The sequence below is a fragment of the Archocentrus centrarchus genome, chromosome 8 (genome assembly GCF_007364275.1).
Source record: "Archocentrus centrarchus isolate MPI-CPG fArcCen1 chromosome 8, fArcCen1, whole genome shotgun sequence".
Taxonomy (NCBI): Eukaryota; Metazoa; Chordata; class Actinopteri; order Cichliformes; family Cichlidae; genus Archocentrus; species Archocentrus centrarchus.
The window spans coordinates 3042339-3059412 of NC_044353.1; the positions used below are offsets into that span (position 1 = coordinate 3042339).

Here is a 17074-nt window from a genome sequence, read left to right on the forward strand (position 1 = left end):
CTCAGCCCAGGTCAGGCGTTCGTGTTTGTGAAAAACTATTTCCATCTTAATGTTAAAGAAAATATTTATCGTTAAATAAGATTTATTATTAAAACTCTCCGGACCTCCTGTCCCACAGGGGGCGCTCTGTGCGGCTGAAGAATTAAAATATAAATGTATTAGGGTGGACTTCCCACCAAAATACACAACACACAGCTCCAGTTTTACAGGTTTCCATTGTAGTAAATACCTTTCTGCGTGGACTGTGGACGGCACATTGACCACTTTACGGCATTCGCCATCTTGATTTGGGGCATGAAGCGAGCAGCGAGTTTAACTGCACCTGTGAGGCGTGTCGGAGCGTGGAACCCGGAGGGGGGACGTGATGGCGAAATCCTTAACCGACCAATGAGAGCAGAGTTTAAAGAGCTTCGCTGTAAATTCCTGAAGGATACGCACAGCAGCGCGGCAGCAGTGATATGAAAAGGCACAGATACCCTAAGTGTGGGCCGCGGCCCCCTGGTGGGCTACGAAGGTACTGCAGGGGCCCACCAGGGGAAATTGCTCACAAGTATGCATAGTTACATATTTATATAAATGTATTTCTTTGTATAAAATGTGAATAAAACTGGCAACAGAAGGTGGTTAGTTACTTTTGAGATGTGTGCCTGACTCTGTTACAACACTCTGAAAAAGCAGGGTTTAAAAACACTGTTTAAATGAGAGCGAGTCAGTGTAATACAGTGATCAGTGTGAGGGCAGCTGTCTTTAGCTTAATGGTAACGAGTTTATTATACAACTCAACTCAAATGGCTGCATAACTAACAGTAAAACCGGATATAAAAATCAGCATATATTTATAAACTAATGTAAATCCATTATCATCTAATAATTATGTCTAATTTAATTTCGTAATAATATCTGGATAGAAAGTATAAGGATGAATTTGTCACCTCGAATACACTGATGTTTTTCTTTTTTGTGTGCTTTGTGAATACGGCTGTAAGAAGTATGAAAACAATCAATGTGATAAGGATTGATAAGTGCAATATCATGTTCAAACAATAACAATGTGTGATACCAGGTAAGGGAATGTCCGCGCGTATGTGGAGGATGTGAAATAAGAAGAATGTTTTGAGTAGATGTATGTGTGGGGTATGGATTAACTGTGTTGTTCTTGTAACGTAATGGTTTTTGTACCTGGGCTCCCTGTATAAGCTAAAGCAGCTTCTTGGGACTTCCCCCCTTTTTACAAATCTTACAGGGGTGGTGTTTACATGTATCTGTCTTAAAGGTTTGTGTTGGTTCTGTAGGATTTTGTAAATAAATAAATTGTAAATATGAAATCTGCCCAACTCTTCAATACTCAGGCATGTTTATTTTATTAATTTCTGTATTTATTTTCAGATCTTTGCTCAAATACACTAAGAATTCAAACTAGTACAAAGGCAGCAGATCACACATGTAGGTTCATAAATAAATGTAATATAAATAAAGGAAGGAAACTTTGTGAATCCATCTTTTACCAAAGAGGACTGACTCGTGTCCATAACAGGTGTTGTGGGGCACAACCTGCAGAGTGTAATTACTCTACACTAAAATATGTTGATTTATTTTGATGAGATACGGGCATTAACAAAGTGTAAACATAACTTATTTTAATTGTTATATTTGACGTGCAGTTTGGGTGTCGAGAAGAGAAAAACAAAGAGAAAAAATGTGGTATTTTACACAATATTTTGGAAGCACAGTTTCAATAACTCTGTTCACATTTGTCTCAGGATGAGTGCAGTTTACACAAATGCATGTTTCAGTTTCAGTACTGTGCACGTGCGCTTCTCAGATTCATTAAATGTCCTGTCACTGTGGAGGGGCCCAGCAAAGAGACAGAGATGGTCTCTGACATTTACCCTGTTTCCTGTAAAGATCCAGACTGCCGCACGGGGGCGCCCATGCGGCGGATGTCAGGGCGCTTGCTCTCCGCGTAGAAGAAGAAGCTCGCTTCGCTGCGGTTCGGTGAGGTTCCGCGACGCGCGGTGCAGAACTGGTTTGTTCGTTGTTTTCGCGGGAGTAAACTTCGCGCAGTCCGTGTGATTCAGCTTAAATCTCTCGTTTCTGTCGCTGCGGAGCGCTTCCAGCCTCGCAGGCTCTTTCTTTGCTACTTTCCGAACTGTTGTGAACGGCTCCCGGCCCTCTCAGGTCAGCATGAGTTACGGCAGGCCTCCGCCGGACGTCGACGGCATGACTTCCCTCAAAGTGGACAATCTAACGTACCGGACCTCGCCCGAAGCCCTCCGCCGTGTGTTTGAGAAGTACGGCCGGGTAGGGGACGTCTACATCCCCCGAGACCGCTACACGAAGGAAAGCCGGGGCTTCGCGTTTGTTCGGTTCCACGACAAACGGGATGCCGAGGACGCGATGGACGCCATGGACGGCGCGCTGCTGGACGGGCGGGAGCTGCGGGTCCAGATGGCGCGGTACGGCAGACCTCCCGATTCTCATTACGGCGGAGGGCGGCGAGGAGGGCCGAGCCGGAGGTACAGCGGACGGCGGAGCAGAAGGTAAGCGGGGGCAGGGTTGGAGGCAGGCGTAGACGGGACTCAGTGTGGCCTCGGCTGATTCTGGATCAGCGGCATGCTCGGTTATTGTTCCCACAAGATAAAACTAATGAACACCCCCATACAGCACAAGTGAGCGCTTCACTCAAAGCACAGCGGGCTCACAGGTCTGCCACGGTGAAATTACATTAACCGCAAATTTATGGTTTATTTCACCGAAATAAGCCTGCAGCGTTTGTGCAAACAGAAGCTGATTGGTGGATCAGATAACGCTGCATTAACTAGGAGATCCAAATGAATCATGACGTCAGGTTTTATTCTTTATTTTATTGTTTCAGGATGTTTATAATGAGGAGTGAGTAAATCACTCTGCAGTTACTCCAGGCCCGCAGCTCATGTTCTCCTCAGTTCAGCTCCAGCTGTTTTCGCTCTGTGGACCATAACTCAACCCACTGAATGTATCCAGCTGTTCCCCCAGCCCGAGACGCAGGAGACGGAGCAGATCCCGCAGCAGGAGCCGCACTCCCTCCCGAAGCCGGTCCCGCTACAGCAGATCCAGGTCCCGCTCCTACTCAAGATCCAAGTCCCACTCTCCCAGGAGCAAGAAGACCAAGGCCCGTTCTCCTTCCAGATCTAGGTCCCGGTCCAGGTCCCGGTCCAGGAGCCGCACCCCTTCCTCCAAAAGAGGGTCCAGGTCCAGATCTAAAAGCCAGCCCAAGTCAGCAGCAGAAAATGGAAATGAAACCTCGTAGAGGTCGGCAACAGGTGAGTTTAAACGTTAGCAGCCATTTTATTAGGTACTCACATCACTTTACCTCATTTTTGCCTGTTGATCAGAAACATTTTCCCCTTAGAGATGAACAGCAGGGGCATTTCCCCATCCTGACAAACTTTCACTAAATATAAGTCGTGTTTTAAAGAACAAAATCTGGAATTCTCTCCTTCCCAAGCTGCGGTATCCCGTTTGCTAAGGTGGAGTTTGAGCAGAGCTGAGGGAGTATGAGCAGGTAGGTGTGTGGCGAGCCGCCCACAGGTGCCTCAGCAGCAGCAGGGAGGAAGCAGTCAGTGTTGGGGTTTGGTGTCGTTGAGGTACGTCTGTCCGGCTGCCCGTGAGGTAGCGGGGGTTTGCTGGTGCCTGAAGGCTCACGTTGTTTCCTCTCAGCTTCATTTCTCTTGATTTTGTGGGCTTCAGAAAGAGAAGGCTGACTTTACTTGAGCTGACCCCTCCAGGAATATCTGACAACTCATTTTAGGATTAGTTATGTTTATTTTTGCTCTTATTTTAAAAGTTCAGTCGCTGTTAACCAGCTGACTCTGTCCATCCCTGCTGACTTTGACATGATCCGTGATGTCAGGGTCAGACAGACTCCGGGTCCTCCATGGTGGACCGTGGCTGCTGATGGTGCTCCTGGTTCTGTTCTGGTCATGCTCTGTGAGTTGTTGGGTCGCTCCAACCTACGCACATCTGCACCTTTATATACTTTATTCCTGTGCAGTCTTTGCTATGCTCTGTGGGCTCAGGGGGGGAGTGCAGCCACCAGCTGTGGTCCAAAACGGGGTTCAGAGGAGCCGGGGTTCAAGCAGCTGTTACTGAACTTTCAAAATAAGAGCCAGGGCTTTGTCCCCGTGTGTGGTGGTGGTCTCTCAGGTGGGAATAAAATAGCTAATCCTAAAATAAGTCATCAAATATAGCTGGGAGTCACAGCCAGAGGCTTAACTCAGAATCTGAATGATGACCAGTTACTGATCATCTCTTATGTGCAGGTTAAATTTGCAGCTTTCTGATTGGCAGGCCTCGTATGATGGGGGATAGTCGGTGTTTCCTTTGACGTTTATTTTCGATATTTTCTTGTTTCAGTTTCGGTTGACGGCGTCTGACCTCGCAGACCGGATCCCACGCAAGCTCCAGAGTCCAGCTGTGAAAGGTTGTTATTTTGTCTTCCACAGTTTGTTTCCTTTATTTTGCTGATTTACTGTGATTTTCTTTCCTTTTCACGTCCTGTTTATGGTTCAAATGTGTTCAGAGTTGCATTTAAAAATGGATTCATGAATGAGATGCTCCGCCTCCTCCTCGTCTCTGTGGCCTGTATCATGAGATATATATGCTGACATCATTACAGTACAGACTCTTTGTGATGCGGGGCCACACAGTAATGCTTAAAGGATAATTTAGTTGCAGATATTCGGGGAAACGAGGAGCAGCAGGAGCTCCCTGCAGACTTCACTGCAGTTTTATTTTTCACGCATTCCGGGATGGTGGGAACGCCGGGAGAGCCGAGGCCAGATTTGAACCTGAAAGCAGCCGCTGCTGTCAGAGGCACCGAACTCCAGTGATCACTTTGTGTGATTGTTGGACGTTAAATTGGCATCAAAATAACCTGTTAAAGCGACTCAGCAGCAGTAGGTTAAAGATCCCGTGTGGAGTCTGGTTCCGTGTAGTGACAGCAGGTGACCTTCCCCGGGATCAAACCGGGGATCTCTCATTCATTAGGCGGATGTGTGCTGCTGACACGGGTACAGTTTGTCTGCCTGGGGGGTGTGGCCTGCTGCCACCTGCTGCAGGTAAGGCACTCGTCGTGGATCCGGAGCTCAGACGAGCTCACCTGAGAGGGTTTTACTGCGTTTCCTGGAAGCTGCAGCAGCTCCCGAACGAGCTGCTCACCAATAAATATCACGTGAAATGTTTTTATTTATTTTGATTAGTCGGCTTTAATAAAAGCACTATTAAACTTCTCAGTTGCTGCTTTCATAGAAAAGATGGCGGTTTGAGCGCCGTTTGCTCTGAAGGTGCAGCGATACCGCACGAGTCCTTTTAAAAGTTTGACCAAAAGAAACGGGAGCGCTGCAGACGCTCCGGCGACGCTCCGGCCGTCACGTGCCGCTCCTCAGTTTCCCGGATCTCTGAAACAAACCCAGATTATACTTTAAGCATCCATTTTTCCCGTCACACCTCCACCTGCTCCTCTTATTCAATAAAATGAAACGTTTATCATTTAGAAATTTAGCTTTTTGTTTTCAGTGTGTTCATTTTGCTTTTTAAATGAATTAGCCCATAAAATCCTTCATGTTTCTGCAGCACGCGTCTGTGTGTGTGTGCGCGTCTGTGTGTGTGTGTGTGTGCGCGTCTGTGTGTGTGTGTGTGCGCGTCTGTGTGTGTGTGTGCGCGTCTGTGTGTGTGTGCGCGCGTCTGTGTGTGTTAGGCAGGCTGTTACAGAGTAACTGACTCTTGCAGGACGTCAGGCTGGACAAACACACTGACCTGTTTCTTTGAGGCTTTTTTTTATGCTAACTCTGCTCGTGTGTTTGTCTTTGTGCACTAGGCGCAGTTGTGTAGCAGTTGAGTTTTGCTGGTTAGCTGTTAAGGTGGCGTGTTGCGTCGATGTGTCCCGTGTTCTCCTGAGTGGTCCTGTGACCGCGGCGCTCACGACTGCTTCAGTCTCAGCTGCTGTACAAAGACACGGTTTTTCTCTTGTACACAAATGTGACTTTCAATAAAAATTTGATGTTTTATCAATAAAGTTCTCCTCATTATTCATCCGGAAGCCCGAGTCCCTGGATCCACGGCCCCCTCAGCTCTGCACGAGGAATTCAAACAAGTTCTTTCTGTAAAATATTTAATTACACATTTTAAATCCTTCAGGTTAAAGGTTGGCTAAATCAGAACTGGAACCATTTTAAATATTGTAAATGTATTTTTCTATGTCTGTTCTGTAATTATCCCAAAAGTTGGAAAATCCAGAGTTGGAGCAGAAACAGCCAATAATCAAAAATTACAGAAACAAGAAGCTCAAATAAGTTGAAAGTCTAAATGCAATAAAGGTAAGGTGCAGTAGTGTGGGTCTATCACTAATGGAATCAGATTATTAATATTGAATCAGTTACTGATGAGGAGGAAGCAGTGTTAGGAGGCAGTGAGCATGAAGGAAAGGGCATTAATGAGGAGGTGAGAGCCTGAGATTAATGATTAAATACTGAGTGAAGAGGAACCCCCCCCCAGCAGCCTAGGCCTACAGCAGCATAACTAAGGGAGGGTTCAGGGTCAGAGAGGGTGTCTGTCTCCTGAATCCAAGCTGGGAGCCAATGAAGAGAAGCCAGTTTACACTCAATAATCAGCCCCATCTTATCTTATAGACCTCATAGTACCGGCTGATGTGATTTGGCTCTATATAAACAGAACTGAACTGAACCTGTTCTCTTTAAGCTTTCTGTGACATGAAATCAGCAGTGGTGACTTCAGAGCCGTGCAAGCTGCCGACCTGCAGACCTGCAGCAGTGGGGCCAAAAGTCTTTATTCAGCACCTGGTGGTGCAGGTGGGTTTAGTTTCAGAGGCTCTGAATCCTCAGAGGAAGCCAGCGAATGAGAGACCTCACCGCTACTGCAGTTTAAAGGATTTGGAATAAGATTCAAGAAGTTTATTGTCATGTACACCGCAAAACACTGTGGTTATGCTGAGCAATGAAATTCTTACTTGCGACTGCTTTACAAACAATTGAAATAAGCAACTAAGTTAAAATAAAATTTAAGAACTAGTATATTAGGAAAGTAAAAGTAGAAAATTAAAAATAAATAAATAATAAAGCAAGTGCAATATATACAGATGAAAAGAAAGGCAGGTAATCACAGTTTGGTAATCAGTCAGTGGTTCAGTAGCCTGATGGCCTGTGGATAGAAACTGTTTTTTAGTCTGGTTGTTTTACACTTTTACACTCCTGTAACGTCTGCCAGACGGCAGGAGTGTGAACAGTGTGTGCTGTGGGTGGGTACGGTCCTTGATGATGTTGTGTGCCCTCTTTATTACCCGGGTATTATAAGTGTCCTGTAGTGATGGGAAGGCAGCTCCACAGATGAATTGTGCTGTTTTCATGACACGCTGGAGAGCCTTCCTGTCCTGACTGGTGCAGTTTCCATACCACACTGTGATGGAGTTTGTCAGGATGCTCTCCACAGTGCATCTGTAAAAGTTGCTGAGGAGCTTGGGGGATAATCCGAATTTCCTTAGTTTCCTTAAGAAGAAGAGTCTCTGTTGAGCTTTCTTGACAGTCTGTGCTGTGTTGTAGGTCCAGGTGAGGTCTTCACTGATGTGGGTGCCAAGGAATTTGAAGGTCTTCACTCTCTCCACCTGAGTCCCGTTGATGAATAATGGAGCATGCTGGTCTCTTCTCTTCCTCGGGTCAATAATCATCTCCTTAGTCTTCTCTGTATTTAAGGAGAGATTATTTTCCTGGCACCAGGACACCAGCTGGGCCACCTCTTCCCTGTAAGCTGCTTCCTCTCCCCCAGTAATCAGCCCAATGACGGTGGTGTCGTCAGCAAACTTGACGATGGAGGTGTTGCTTTGGGAGGGGACGCAGTCGTAGGTGAAGAGGGTGTACAGGAGAGGACTGAGCACACAGCCTTGTGGGGTCCCAGTGCTCACTGTCTTTGTTTCTGATGTCCTGGTACCAACTCTGACTGCCTGAGGTCTGTCTGTAAGGAAGTCCAAGACCCAGCGGCAGAGGGAGGGTGGTATTCCGAGGGTGAACAGCTTTTCAACCAGCCTGCTTGGGATGACGGTGTTGAAAGCTGAACTGTAGTCTATAAACAGCATTCGAACATAAGTGTCCTTATTTTCAAGGTGTGAGAGGGCTGTATGGATGGCTGCATTAACAGCATCATCAGTTGAACGGTTCTGACGGTATGCAAATTGCAGGGGATCTAATGTGTCCGGAATGGATCCTTTAATATGGGACATGACCATCCTCTCAAAGCACTTCATTACAAGTGAAGTGAGTGCAATGGGACGATAGTCATTCAAAGAGGTTGTGTTGGTTTTCTTGGGGAGGGGCACTATAGTGGTGGACTTGAAGCATGTGGGCACAGATGATTGGGAGAGGGACAAATTAAAAATATCTGTAAAAACCTCGGCCAGCTCTGAAGAGCAGACCCTCAGAGCACGGCCAGGGATGTTGTCGGGGCCAGGTGCTTTTCGGGGGTTGGTCCTCCTCAGGGCCTTGCACACCTCAGTCGATGTTACAGTGGGTGAAGAGCTCTGTGTTGCCTCCGGTAGTAGAATCTCTCTACGTTGGATGGAGTTGAGGGTGTCAAAGCGAGCATAGAACTGGTTCAACTCATCTGGTAGGGCGTTGTTGCAGGCTGTGATCCTGCTGTTCCTCTGCTGAAAGTCAGTGATGTGTTGCAAGCCCTGCCACATGCGTCGGGAATCAATAACAAAGACAGGACACGGGGAAGAAGGCCATGAACCGAGCACACAATGAGCTTCAGGCTTCTCTGAACTGATCAGGAGAAACCAGGAGTGAAAACGGGTCTGCTGATAACTGAAGAAAAAGGTGCTGATGGAGGAGAGAAACCACCCTGAGATTAACAGTAATCATGGAGAGAAGATCTGGTATCATCACAGCCCTGCTTAACACCTCAGCTTACAAAGCTAACTCTGTGACACTGCCTGGGCTGGGGTCTACTTCCTGACCTCATCCATCCATCCGTCCACTGTGCAGCGCTGTTTGCACAGACAGGGTCTGCAGGGACGGAGGAGGCCTCAGCAGAGAGGTCATTGGCTGCAGTCTCCACAGCAAAGAGCGAATCACACACAGGAATCAAGTCCACGGGGTCTTCCTGGTCACTTTAACACTTAGAAGTTGCTAAAACGTGACTTAAAAAAAACAAAAACAGAAAAAAAAACCCTGCTGATGTTCAGCCGACAGCTGGTGGGCAGAACATGTGATGTCTTTGAGATGCAACATACATGTGTGAGAACCACTGAGAGAAATCACAGCCTCAGCCTTTTACATCTCCCACGCAGTGCACCTTTGACCTCTGACCTCCAAACTGCATCCGTTTGAGGCATGTGACGCCTCCTGATACAATCTTTATATTCATAATGTGGCTTCACACACACACTTCTTTAAAAATTGTCGCTTTGTGTCACCTGAAGACACACACACACACACACAGTTTCCCCAACTGCAGATCAGCGTCTGCTTCCATCACAGCTCTGAACAAACCCCACACTGATAACAGCCACCATAGTGAACCTTTATGTATATAAATGCTTGATATCAATAATATATCACTTGATAGAAATATAAACGTAACCTTTCAGCTGTTTGGTTTCACTCAAGCATGGGGGGGTGGAAATGTTCCACTTTGGGGGTTTCGCTGATCCATCCAACGAGCTTGAACAGAGGCTGAAACTTTTCTAGGAAATCTGCAGGGAGACATTAAACAGAGCAGGAACCAGAAGATGCATCAGAAATGTCAGTGGTCTGCAAAGCGGTCTGAAAATGAGCGACTCAGGGCTAGAAAAGACTTTTAGCTCTGAGGGGAGGCATTTAGCAAATGTAGCCATCAACGTGCAAGTGTTTGCAGCCATTACTGTTCTTTCAAAGGTCTTAAAAGTCATTTCATTCAGGAGCTGACTCAGAAACCCAGGCTGATTGATCTGCGTCATGTGACGCGTGCAGATAAGCGGTCACAAGTTTTTATCAGCAGTTTTGACCTGATCAGCGTCTCAACAGTGCCTGGAGGAGACGTCACGTGGTTTCAGGGCATAAACACAGCAATAAGCATTTATTTATTTTTACCAGGAGGTCCCACTGAGGTCGAAGCTCAGTGTGGTCAAGGAAGCAGCCACACAGACTCACATCATATTAAATGTGATATGCAATATCCAAATATGCAGAAATAAAAACATGACAGCAATAAGAACCTCGGTGCAGAGAGGCAAGAATGTGATGTTAAGTCCAAAACCATTAATAACAATGAGTAAAATAATGTGTAAAACAGGCCGCCTGTTACATATGATCATAACGTGAAAAATGAAATCCTGTTCCCTTAAAAGGAAATTGTTGTGCTTATTTGAACTATTTTGATGTAGGTTGTGTTAATTTTCCTCCCCTGTAACCAATGGATTTCCCAACCTTTGGGTTTATTACCTCTGCCAAGGAAGTTATGTTTTCGGTCGCGTTGGTTTGTTTTTATTGTTTGTTTGTCAGCAGGATTACTCCAAAAGTTATGAACGGATTTCGATTAAATTTTGTGGAATGGTTGGAAATGACAAGAGGAAGAAGTGATTACATTTTGGCGGTGATCCGGATCACAATCTGGATCCAGGAATTTTTTTTAAGGATTCTTCACTATTGCGGGATAGGGGGTTATTGTTGTCCGGGAAAGACGAAAGATTATTTCATAGTATTTAGATACACGTATTACAGCATCACTGACCCTATGGCCTTGGCGGAGGTTTGCGCTCTCTGAGTGCTTCTAGTTAAGTTCATGTGCAATTCTTTTCTTTATCATAACAAATGAACAAACCATTTCATGCAATATGTTAACAACATTTAACCAATGAGTGAGTAATAATCTGTAAGACTACTGACATGACACCAAGACTAGAAATAATATAAGTGTAAATCCATCTATCAGCCATGATAACAACACACAAAATAAAAAACATTTGTGGTCACATCATAAATTTGGCAGCTGTTTAAGTTTTTATAGTTCAAACCTTAAAAAAATAATTGTATTAATTTGTCCTCATATTATTATTATTTAACATGTGTTGCATGCCTTTTTGTGATTTTCCTGTTGCCAACATGATTAAATCCTGACACCATGACGTCATCCTTCCAGTAAAGTTGAGAAAGGTTTGTGGGCGTGACTTTCTGCAACGTCAGAGACGCGCTGACGCCGGTTGGGGCGGAGCCATAAAGGCTTGTTTTCCAGCAGCGTGAACTCATCGCCGTCTCCATTTTGTGAAAGCTGCCGAGGCCGTGCTGCGCGTCGTCCCGTGAACCCCTGAAGACACAAACAAAAGAGTCAAAGGCAGCCGAAGGACCGCTCGCTGACCAAGTTGTTATCCGCAAGGAAAGCAAATCTTATCGTATGTCCGCTATCCAGAACCTCCAAACCTTTGGTAAGCAGATTTTGACCGAAGGAGCCGGGCAGCGGGTGGGGGAAGGGCGGGAGCTAGCGGAGCTAACATGGCTAACGTCCAGCCTTAGTCCGGGGCTGGGGTTATTTCCTGTGGCGTAGTTTCATTTACCTCATTTATAAGTGACTAGTTCGATAAGATAACGTGTGAAACGATGATACGGTGTTTTAGAAACGTGGCCGTCTAGATTTGGTGACCTTTTTTCGGTTTCCGTTTTTTTTTTTTTTTTTTTTTTTTTTTTTTTTTTTAAAGCAGGCCTTGCTAACGTCAGAACGGCCGCCATTAGGCCTCAATCCGATTGTGAGCTGTTTTTTTCCCCCCTTCAAACACGTTCTTCCGCCGCCGTTGTTTATCTCGAGGTAACTTACTGCTGCTGCTCGAAAGTCGGATAAGCCCCTTGGCTGTGTTACACCGTGGGGTGGGTCGGTAATGGCTGTGGAAGTGAAAGCTGCCCTGCCATGACTCTGCTGTTATTTAGCAGAGGCTAACTGGGTGCTATCCTGAGCGGGTACATCTGCGCAGCACTTTAGCTGAAATATGACCCCTCCACCCCCACCGGAGGTAAACTCTGGCAGGGCCGCCAGGCTGTGTGTAAATCACTGGTGTTTTGCTTTCTTGCAGGCTGAATGAGCTGCTGCATAGTCTCATCTGTTTGTAACACTATTGTCACCTCCTTTAGACCCCTTTGCTGATGCAACTAAGGGTGATGACCGCCTCCCAGCCGGGACAGAGGACTACATCCACATAAGAATCCAACAGCGGAACGGTAGGAAGACCCTCACTACTGTCCAGGGCATCTCCGCCGACTATGACAAGAAGAAGCTAGTCAAGGCCTTCAAGAAGGTAGTCAGCGCTGCTTTCTCCTGAGTTTCTGGGATTTGGTTGTTGCTACAGAGTGGTGTGACTCATTGATTGTTCTCCACAGAAATTTGCCTGCAATGGGACAGTGATTGAGCACCCAGAGTATGGTGAAGTGATCCAGCTTCAGGGAGACCAGCGCAAGAATATCTGCCAGTTCCTCATTGAGGTAGGTGTCCCTCCAGATGCTGCTCCTGATGTTGGTTTTCCAGATCGCTGTGAGTAATGTGATCCCTTTGTTTGCCCTCTGCAGATCGACTTGGCCAAGGAGGAGCAGCTCAAAGTCCACGGCTTTTAGAAGCTGCTTGCAGCCCACTCCCCCCTCTCCTGAAAGGCCATTAAACGCCCCCACCCTCCATCTCTCTTCCCTCTTCCTATGTGCTGCTGTTGCTCTTCCTCCCCCCTCCCCTCTTTGCAATCCCACCAGCTCCTGTTGGCTAACACGTGAATTACCTCTGATACAAACATGGGACTCTGTAACACCACCGCCCCCCTACAACACCAGGGGGCAGGCTCGCTCTCACAAAGACACACCACTGCAGCTCCACACAACATCAGGGATGAGTGGTGATGACCCTCCCACACACTTCCACCTCCTCGTCCCTTTTGTTTATTTCCTTTTAAAGAATTTTTTTCTTTTTAGGTCTTGTGCCACAATAAGGAGGCACCGTTTCATGTAACGTTTTTGTTTTGTACTTCAAGGTGTTTCAATAAAACAATGAGTCTCCAGATTTTTGGAGTCGCGTGGTGTCATGGGGAACGGGGTGGGGGTCGGGTGTGCAGGAGGGTCAGTGTTTAGGATGTGGTAGGTCAGTTTAGGATTGCTGTAGAAGATGCTGAGGGTGTCTGTTAAAAGAACGGTTTCTGTGGCTGGTTGGCTCCAGATCTTTACCCCCTCCCATCCTGTCATAAGTTCATGTTTACAACCATATTTGAGTGGAGAGCATTTAAGTGTATTGACCATCATCACCACCATCCAGCAGATTTGGGCTTCTTGTTGGGTGCATTTTCTTTCTAATGTCAAAGTAACAGACTTTGATCTAAGCGAGCCCTGTAATGAAGGTGGAGTCTGCTCACTGTGATCAGATGGCAAACCGTCACCAGGGTAGGAAACTTGTTCAGAGCTGGTTTCTTTTGTTTTTTGTTTTTGGTGTGGATTTATTAGCGAGGAGTTTCCTACTCTGGTGCTCGACCAGCTTTCTGGTTCGGTCCCACAGCAAATTTGGTACTGAACCTGTGGTTTATGGACACTTGAATCTATTCATTTCCTGCAATGCAATAATTTATAAATGGGAGTTCAGATGTAGTAATGCTGAAGTAATAGTTTTTAAAAATCAAAGCCATGGCCAGGTCACACTGTGCTTCTGTGACTGAAGATGATGGAGAGTCTGTTTTGCAAATTCCACATTTGGTTCAATAAAACTTGTGCAGTTGAAGCGTCTCCTGTGTGGGTGGTTTTATCTCCGAGGTGGACGAGACAAAGTCTGCAGAGATGTTTGTGACACTGCAGCAACACCTGCAACTAATAGTACTGCAACTGCAGCAACGCATTGAGGTAAATAGCTGCTTGTTTAAACACACCAACCCATTAACAGCTGCAACAAACCAGCCACTGACGCTTCACACCTGCAGCAGGAAGTTCTTAAACTGGCTGCAAATAACCAGACTGAAACAACAGCTACACCTGCAACTGAACATTTGCAAACAAAAAAGGCAACTGCTTCAACTGACCAGCTGCTGAAAGCCAACTTAACATACAAACTACTGTTGCTTAATTTACAGCAACACCTGCAACTGAGTGCACAGCCCTTGCAACTAAACATTAAAGCTGGATTATTACAGAAAACGTGCTCTGCGTGCAGTAACCCACCCGTTTTCTCAAAACCTCAAACACAAATCCAAAAACTCAAACTACAGTCAGAAAACCTCAGACCTTCCTGTCAAAATCAAACTATAAAATTAAACTATATTTTGAAGGTCCATGTCAACAATCAGTGCTTCCTGTTGTTGGGAGAAAAGAGCCATCCTTCCTCCTTCTTTCCTCCTTCTGCCCTTACAAATGCATACAACCAGTATAAATGGCTTCGTAGTGGACAGTACAGTACTTGCAGTAGAGCATACTGTATGTCACATGTAAGTACCTGTTCTCTTCCCCGAATGTCCCGATGATGCTGCCACAGAGAATCTGCTCAAATTGGGTTGGACTCTTTGTCATCCCAACAATAAGGACATGGTGGACAATAGTGGACAATAGATTTCATCAGTAATCTCAGTTCTCAGTCGTCCTCGTCCTCCTCTCCCTCTGTGTGTGTCGGTCCTTTGTAGATGCACATGTGCCACCTGCACTCTGACCTGACTGTTCCTGCCCAGCTGGTCTGCTCACGTCATTAGACAATTGTGTGTTCAATTGTGAGGTGCTGTGTGTAACAGATGTTCACGTTTTGCGTGTGGAGGTGTGGAGTGTGTTTGTGGTTTGGCCTGTAGAGTGTTTGATAGAGTGAATCCGTCTGATCCTGTTAAGCTAACAAAAAGTCTGTGGCTGGGTTCGGCGATCTCTCCAGGACCGCTGCACAGAATCACCCACCAGATCTCCTACACCCGCTCATCACTGATACAGCCAACCAGAGAAGGCTGTCATCTCTACAGCTCTATAAAACAATCCGGCTCGCAGAGAGGCAATAAAATTTGAAATATATGTAAAAAATAATTTTTATCTATGTACATTTATGGCATGAAAAATCAGGTCATTACTGTCAAATTAAGATAAATAAATAAGATAATACTGATTGATCCCAGATTATTACGTTACAGCAGCTGAAATCGTGATGATAATCAGAAGAACTAGGAAAGTGCTCCAGAGAGGGGTCAGGATTGTCCACGATGGATAACTCTTTGTTCAGGAATCTCGTCTCCACCAAAACTTCAAAATGTCCAGTTTGCCATGTAGCACACCACTGCAGACTCACTGCATCAGTATCGTGACAGATCTGATACCAGAGAGAAGGAAAACGTGTTGCTGAGATCAGACAGATGCCTCTGCTTCAGAAAAATCTAAATATCAGGATCAGAATTATGGGCGGCTCAGCTCTGATCAGTCAGGGTGAGGCCTGAGGGAAGAGAGAGCCGACCTTTGGACCTGCACGGCTTTGGGCCGTCCACCCATCCAACCATCTCATATCAGATGGGTTTATATGCTGCAGAGCTCAGTAAATCACATTAGTGTGATTCATCCAGCGTGGTGGTATTAAGGAGTCTAGTGTGAGTCGGATTCTTTCCTAAGTCCTTATCAGTTCTCCTTCACACCTTTCCTTCACCTCATGAAGTGTTCCATCGAGGTCAAGGAAAAGTAGGTCGGAGTGGACGTTAGAGGAGCCGCTTCATTTTTCAGCCCTCGATGTTTCCCGGAGCCTTTTTAATGCAGTTATCTGAACAATCATATGGCTGCTGTGGCTTCATTGGACCAGCAGTCCATCCAAGAGGGTGGAGGTCCAGCTTTGCTGAGTGAAGTTCTTGGATTTTTTTAATAAGCTCTGTGATTCTTTGACTGAGACTGAACATTTTTCAGTTTTGTGCCACCAGGTGGCGTCAGACTTCCTCTGCACGAGCTGAAGCAGTATTTGCTGCAGAGAGCTCTGAGGTCAGCGTCTGGACCAAACTGTCATTTCACTGATTTCAGAGATTACCATCCACCACCATCATACATCCTCAGAGGTGGGAAGTAACGAAGTACAAATACTTCGTTACTGTACTTAAGTAGATTTTTCAGGTATCTGTACTTTACTTAAGTATTTATTTTTCTGACTACTTTTTACTTTTACTCCCTACATTTTTACACAAGTATCGGTACTTTCTACTTCTTACATTTTCAAACAGACTCGTTACTTTTTAACACGTCAGCGAGAAGTTTGCATTTCCGGTCAGTGCGCCGTCAAACATCAAACGATCTGAGCCTAAACGGAGGAATAATAACATATAAGAGACAATCGTACTGCGTATCCTCCATCACCGGGGCTTATCTCGTACAAAGGGATTAAATACGCAAACCCATATAATTAATGTATCATTTATAGCGCTATAATCAGGGGTTACAGCGGGCCGGACCGAGTCCGTAAGTTGCGCTGCGGCACATAAACAGCTTAGCTAGCGCTACTGAAGAGGAGCGAGCATGAAGGGAGTAACGTGTGGCAGGTAAATGCAGCGTTTCTAAATGCTCAACAAATATCAGCAAACACACAAAGTGTGTGCAGTTTGTTACACAGCTAGCTAAAAGAAGAGCTGCTGTATTTCAGGGAGAGCAAAGAGAGAGAAGTTCACTCAGAGATGGAGAAAGAGGAAGGAGAGAGGTTAGATTTAAAGGTAAGGACTGGAAAATAAACTGAAGTATGCTGACGTTGTGTAATTCAAAGATTCTATGAAAATACTGCAGTTTAGGTTAGCTTGTTGTACTGTATTTACAGTAAAGCTCTGTGTTGGACTGGAGCACAGTGTTTGTGTTCATGGTCAGAGTTACAGGTTACATCAGTGCAGCAGAGATGAGTTTGAATCAAAGCTGCTGATGCTGAGATTCATTCACTGAATCCAACATTTATGCAGCCTGTATGCTGTCAGTGTAGGGGATGGAGATCAGCACAGATAGCTGTGAAATACTGGGTTACATCTTTGTGAGTTCACTTCATCCACACAGAGCAGTAAACCTCAGAGCAGCAGCAGCAGGTCAGCTGATCACAGCCTGCACACCAACATCATTTA

The 17074-nt window shown here is 45.7% G+C and overlaps 2 protein-coding genes across 4 annotated transcripts; both read left to right on the forward strand.

Moving 5' to 3' along the window:
• Positions 1 to 1946: 1946 nt before the first annotated feature.
• srsf2b (serine and arginine rich splicing factor 2b) lies at positions 1947 to 6051 on the forward strand. 3 transcript variants are annotated; one of them, XR_004020320.1, is made up of 4 exons: positions 1947 to 2540; positions 3004 to 3302; positions 4396 to 4462; positions 5858 to 6051. XR_004020320.1 is itself a non-coding variant. In XM_030736566.1 (3 exons), exons 1-2 carry the CDS (start codon positions 2185 to 2187, stop codon positions 3287 to 3289), a joined length of 642 nt encoding a protein of 213 aa, XP_030592426.1. In that variant the 5' UTR covers positions 1947 to 2184; the 3' UTR covers positions 3290 to 3302; positions 4396 to 6051. The 3 variants fall into 3 exon arrangements, 2 of the variants coding, with proteins under 2 accessions (XP_030592426.1, XP_030592427.1); XM_030736566.1 differs by having other exon boundaries at positions 4396 to 6051; XM_030736567.1 differs by having other exon boundaries at positions 3016 to 3302; positions 4396 to 6051.
• Positions 6052 to 11259: 5208 nt separating this feature from the next.
• Positions 11260 to 13056, forward strand: eif1 (eukaryotic translation initiation factor 1). The gene is made up of 4 exons (XM_030736573.1): positions 11260 to 11449; positions 12147 to 12310; positions 12393 to 12494; positions 12579 to 13056. The coding sequence occupies exons 1-4, from the start codon at positions 11419 to 11421 to the stop codon at positions 12621 to 12623; spliced, it is 342 nt and encodes a 113-aa protein (XP_030592433.1). The 5' UTR covers positions 11260 to 11418; the 3' UTR covers positions 12624 to 13056.
• The last annotated feature ends 4018 nt before the right edge of the window (positions 13057 to 17074 follow it).

What these genes read in the sequence shown, in the direction of transcription:
- srsf2b (XM_030736566.1), top strand. Translation starts at nt 2,185, where the DNA reads ATGAGTTACGGCAGGCCTCCGCCGGACGTCGACGGCATGACTTCCCTC. An exon ending in AGCGGACGGCGGAGCAGAAG is followed by an intron (nt 2,541 to 3,003) that starts GTAAGCGGGGGC and finishes GAATGTATCCAG; the next exon opens with CTGTTCCCCCAGCCCGAGAC.
- eif1 (XM_030736573.1), top strand. Translation starts at nt 11,419, where the DNA reads ATGTCCGCTATCCAGAACCTCCAAACCTTTG. An exon ending in CCAGAACCTCCAAACCTTTG is followed by an intron (nt 11,450 to 12,146) that starts GTAAGCAGATTT and finishes CACCTCCTTTAG; the next exon opens with ACCCCTTTGCTGATGCAACT. An exon ending in TAGTCAAGGCCTTCAAGAAG is followed by an intron (nt 12,311 to 12,392) that starts GTAGTCAGCGCT and finishes TGTTCTCCACAG; the next exon opens with AAATTTGCCTGCAATGGGAC.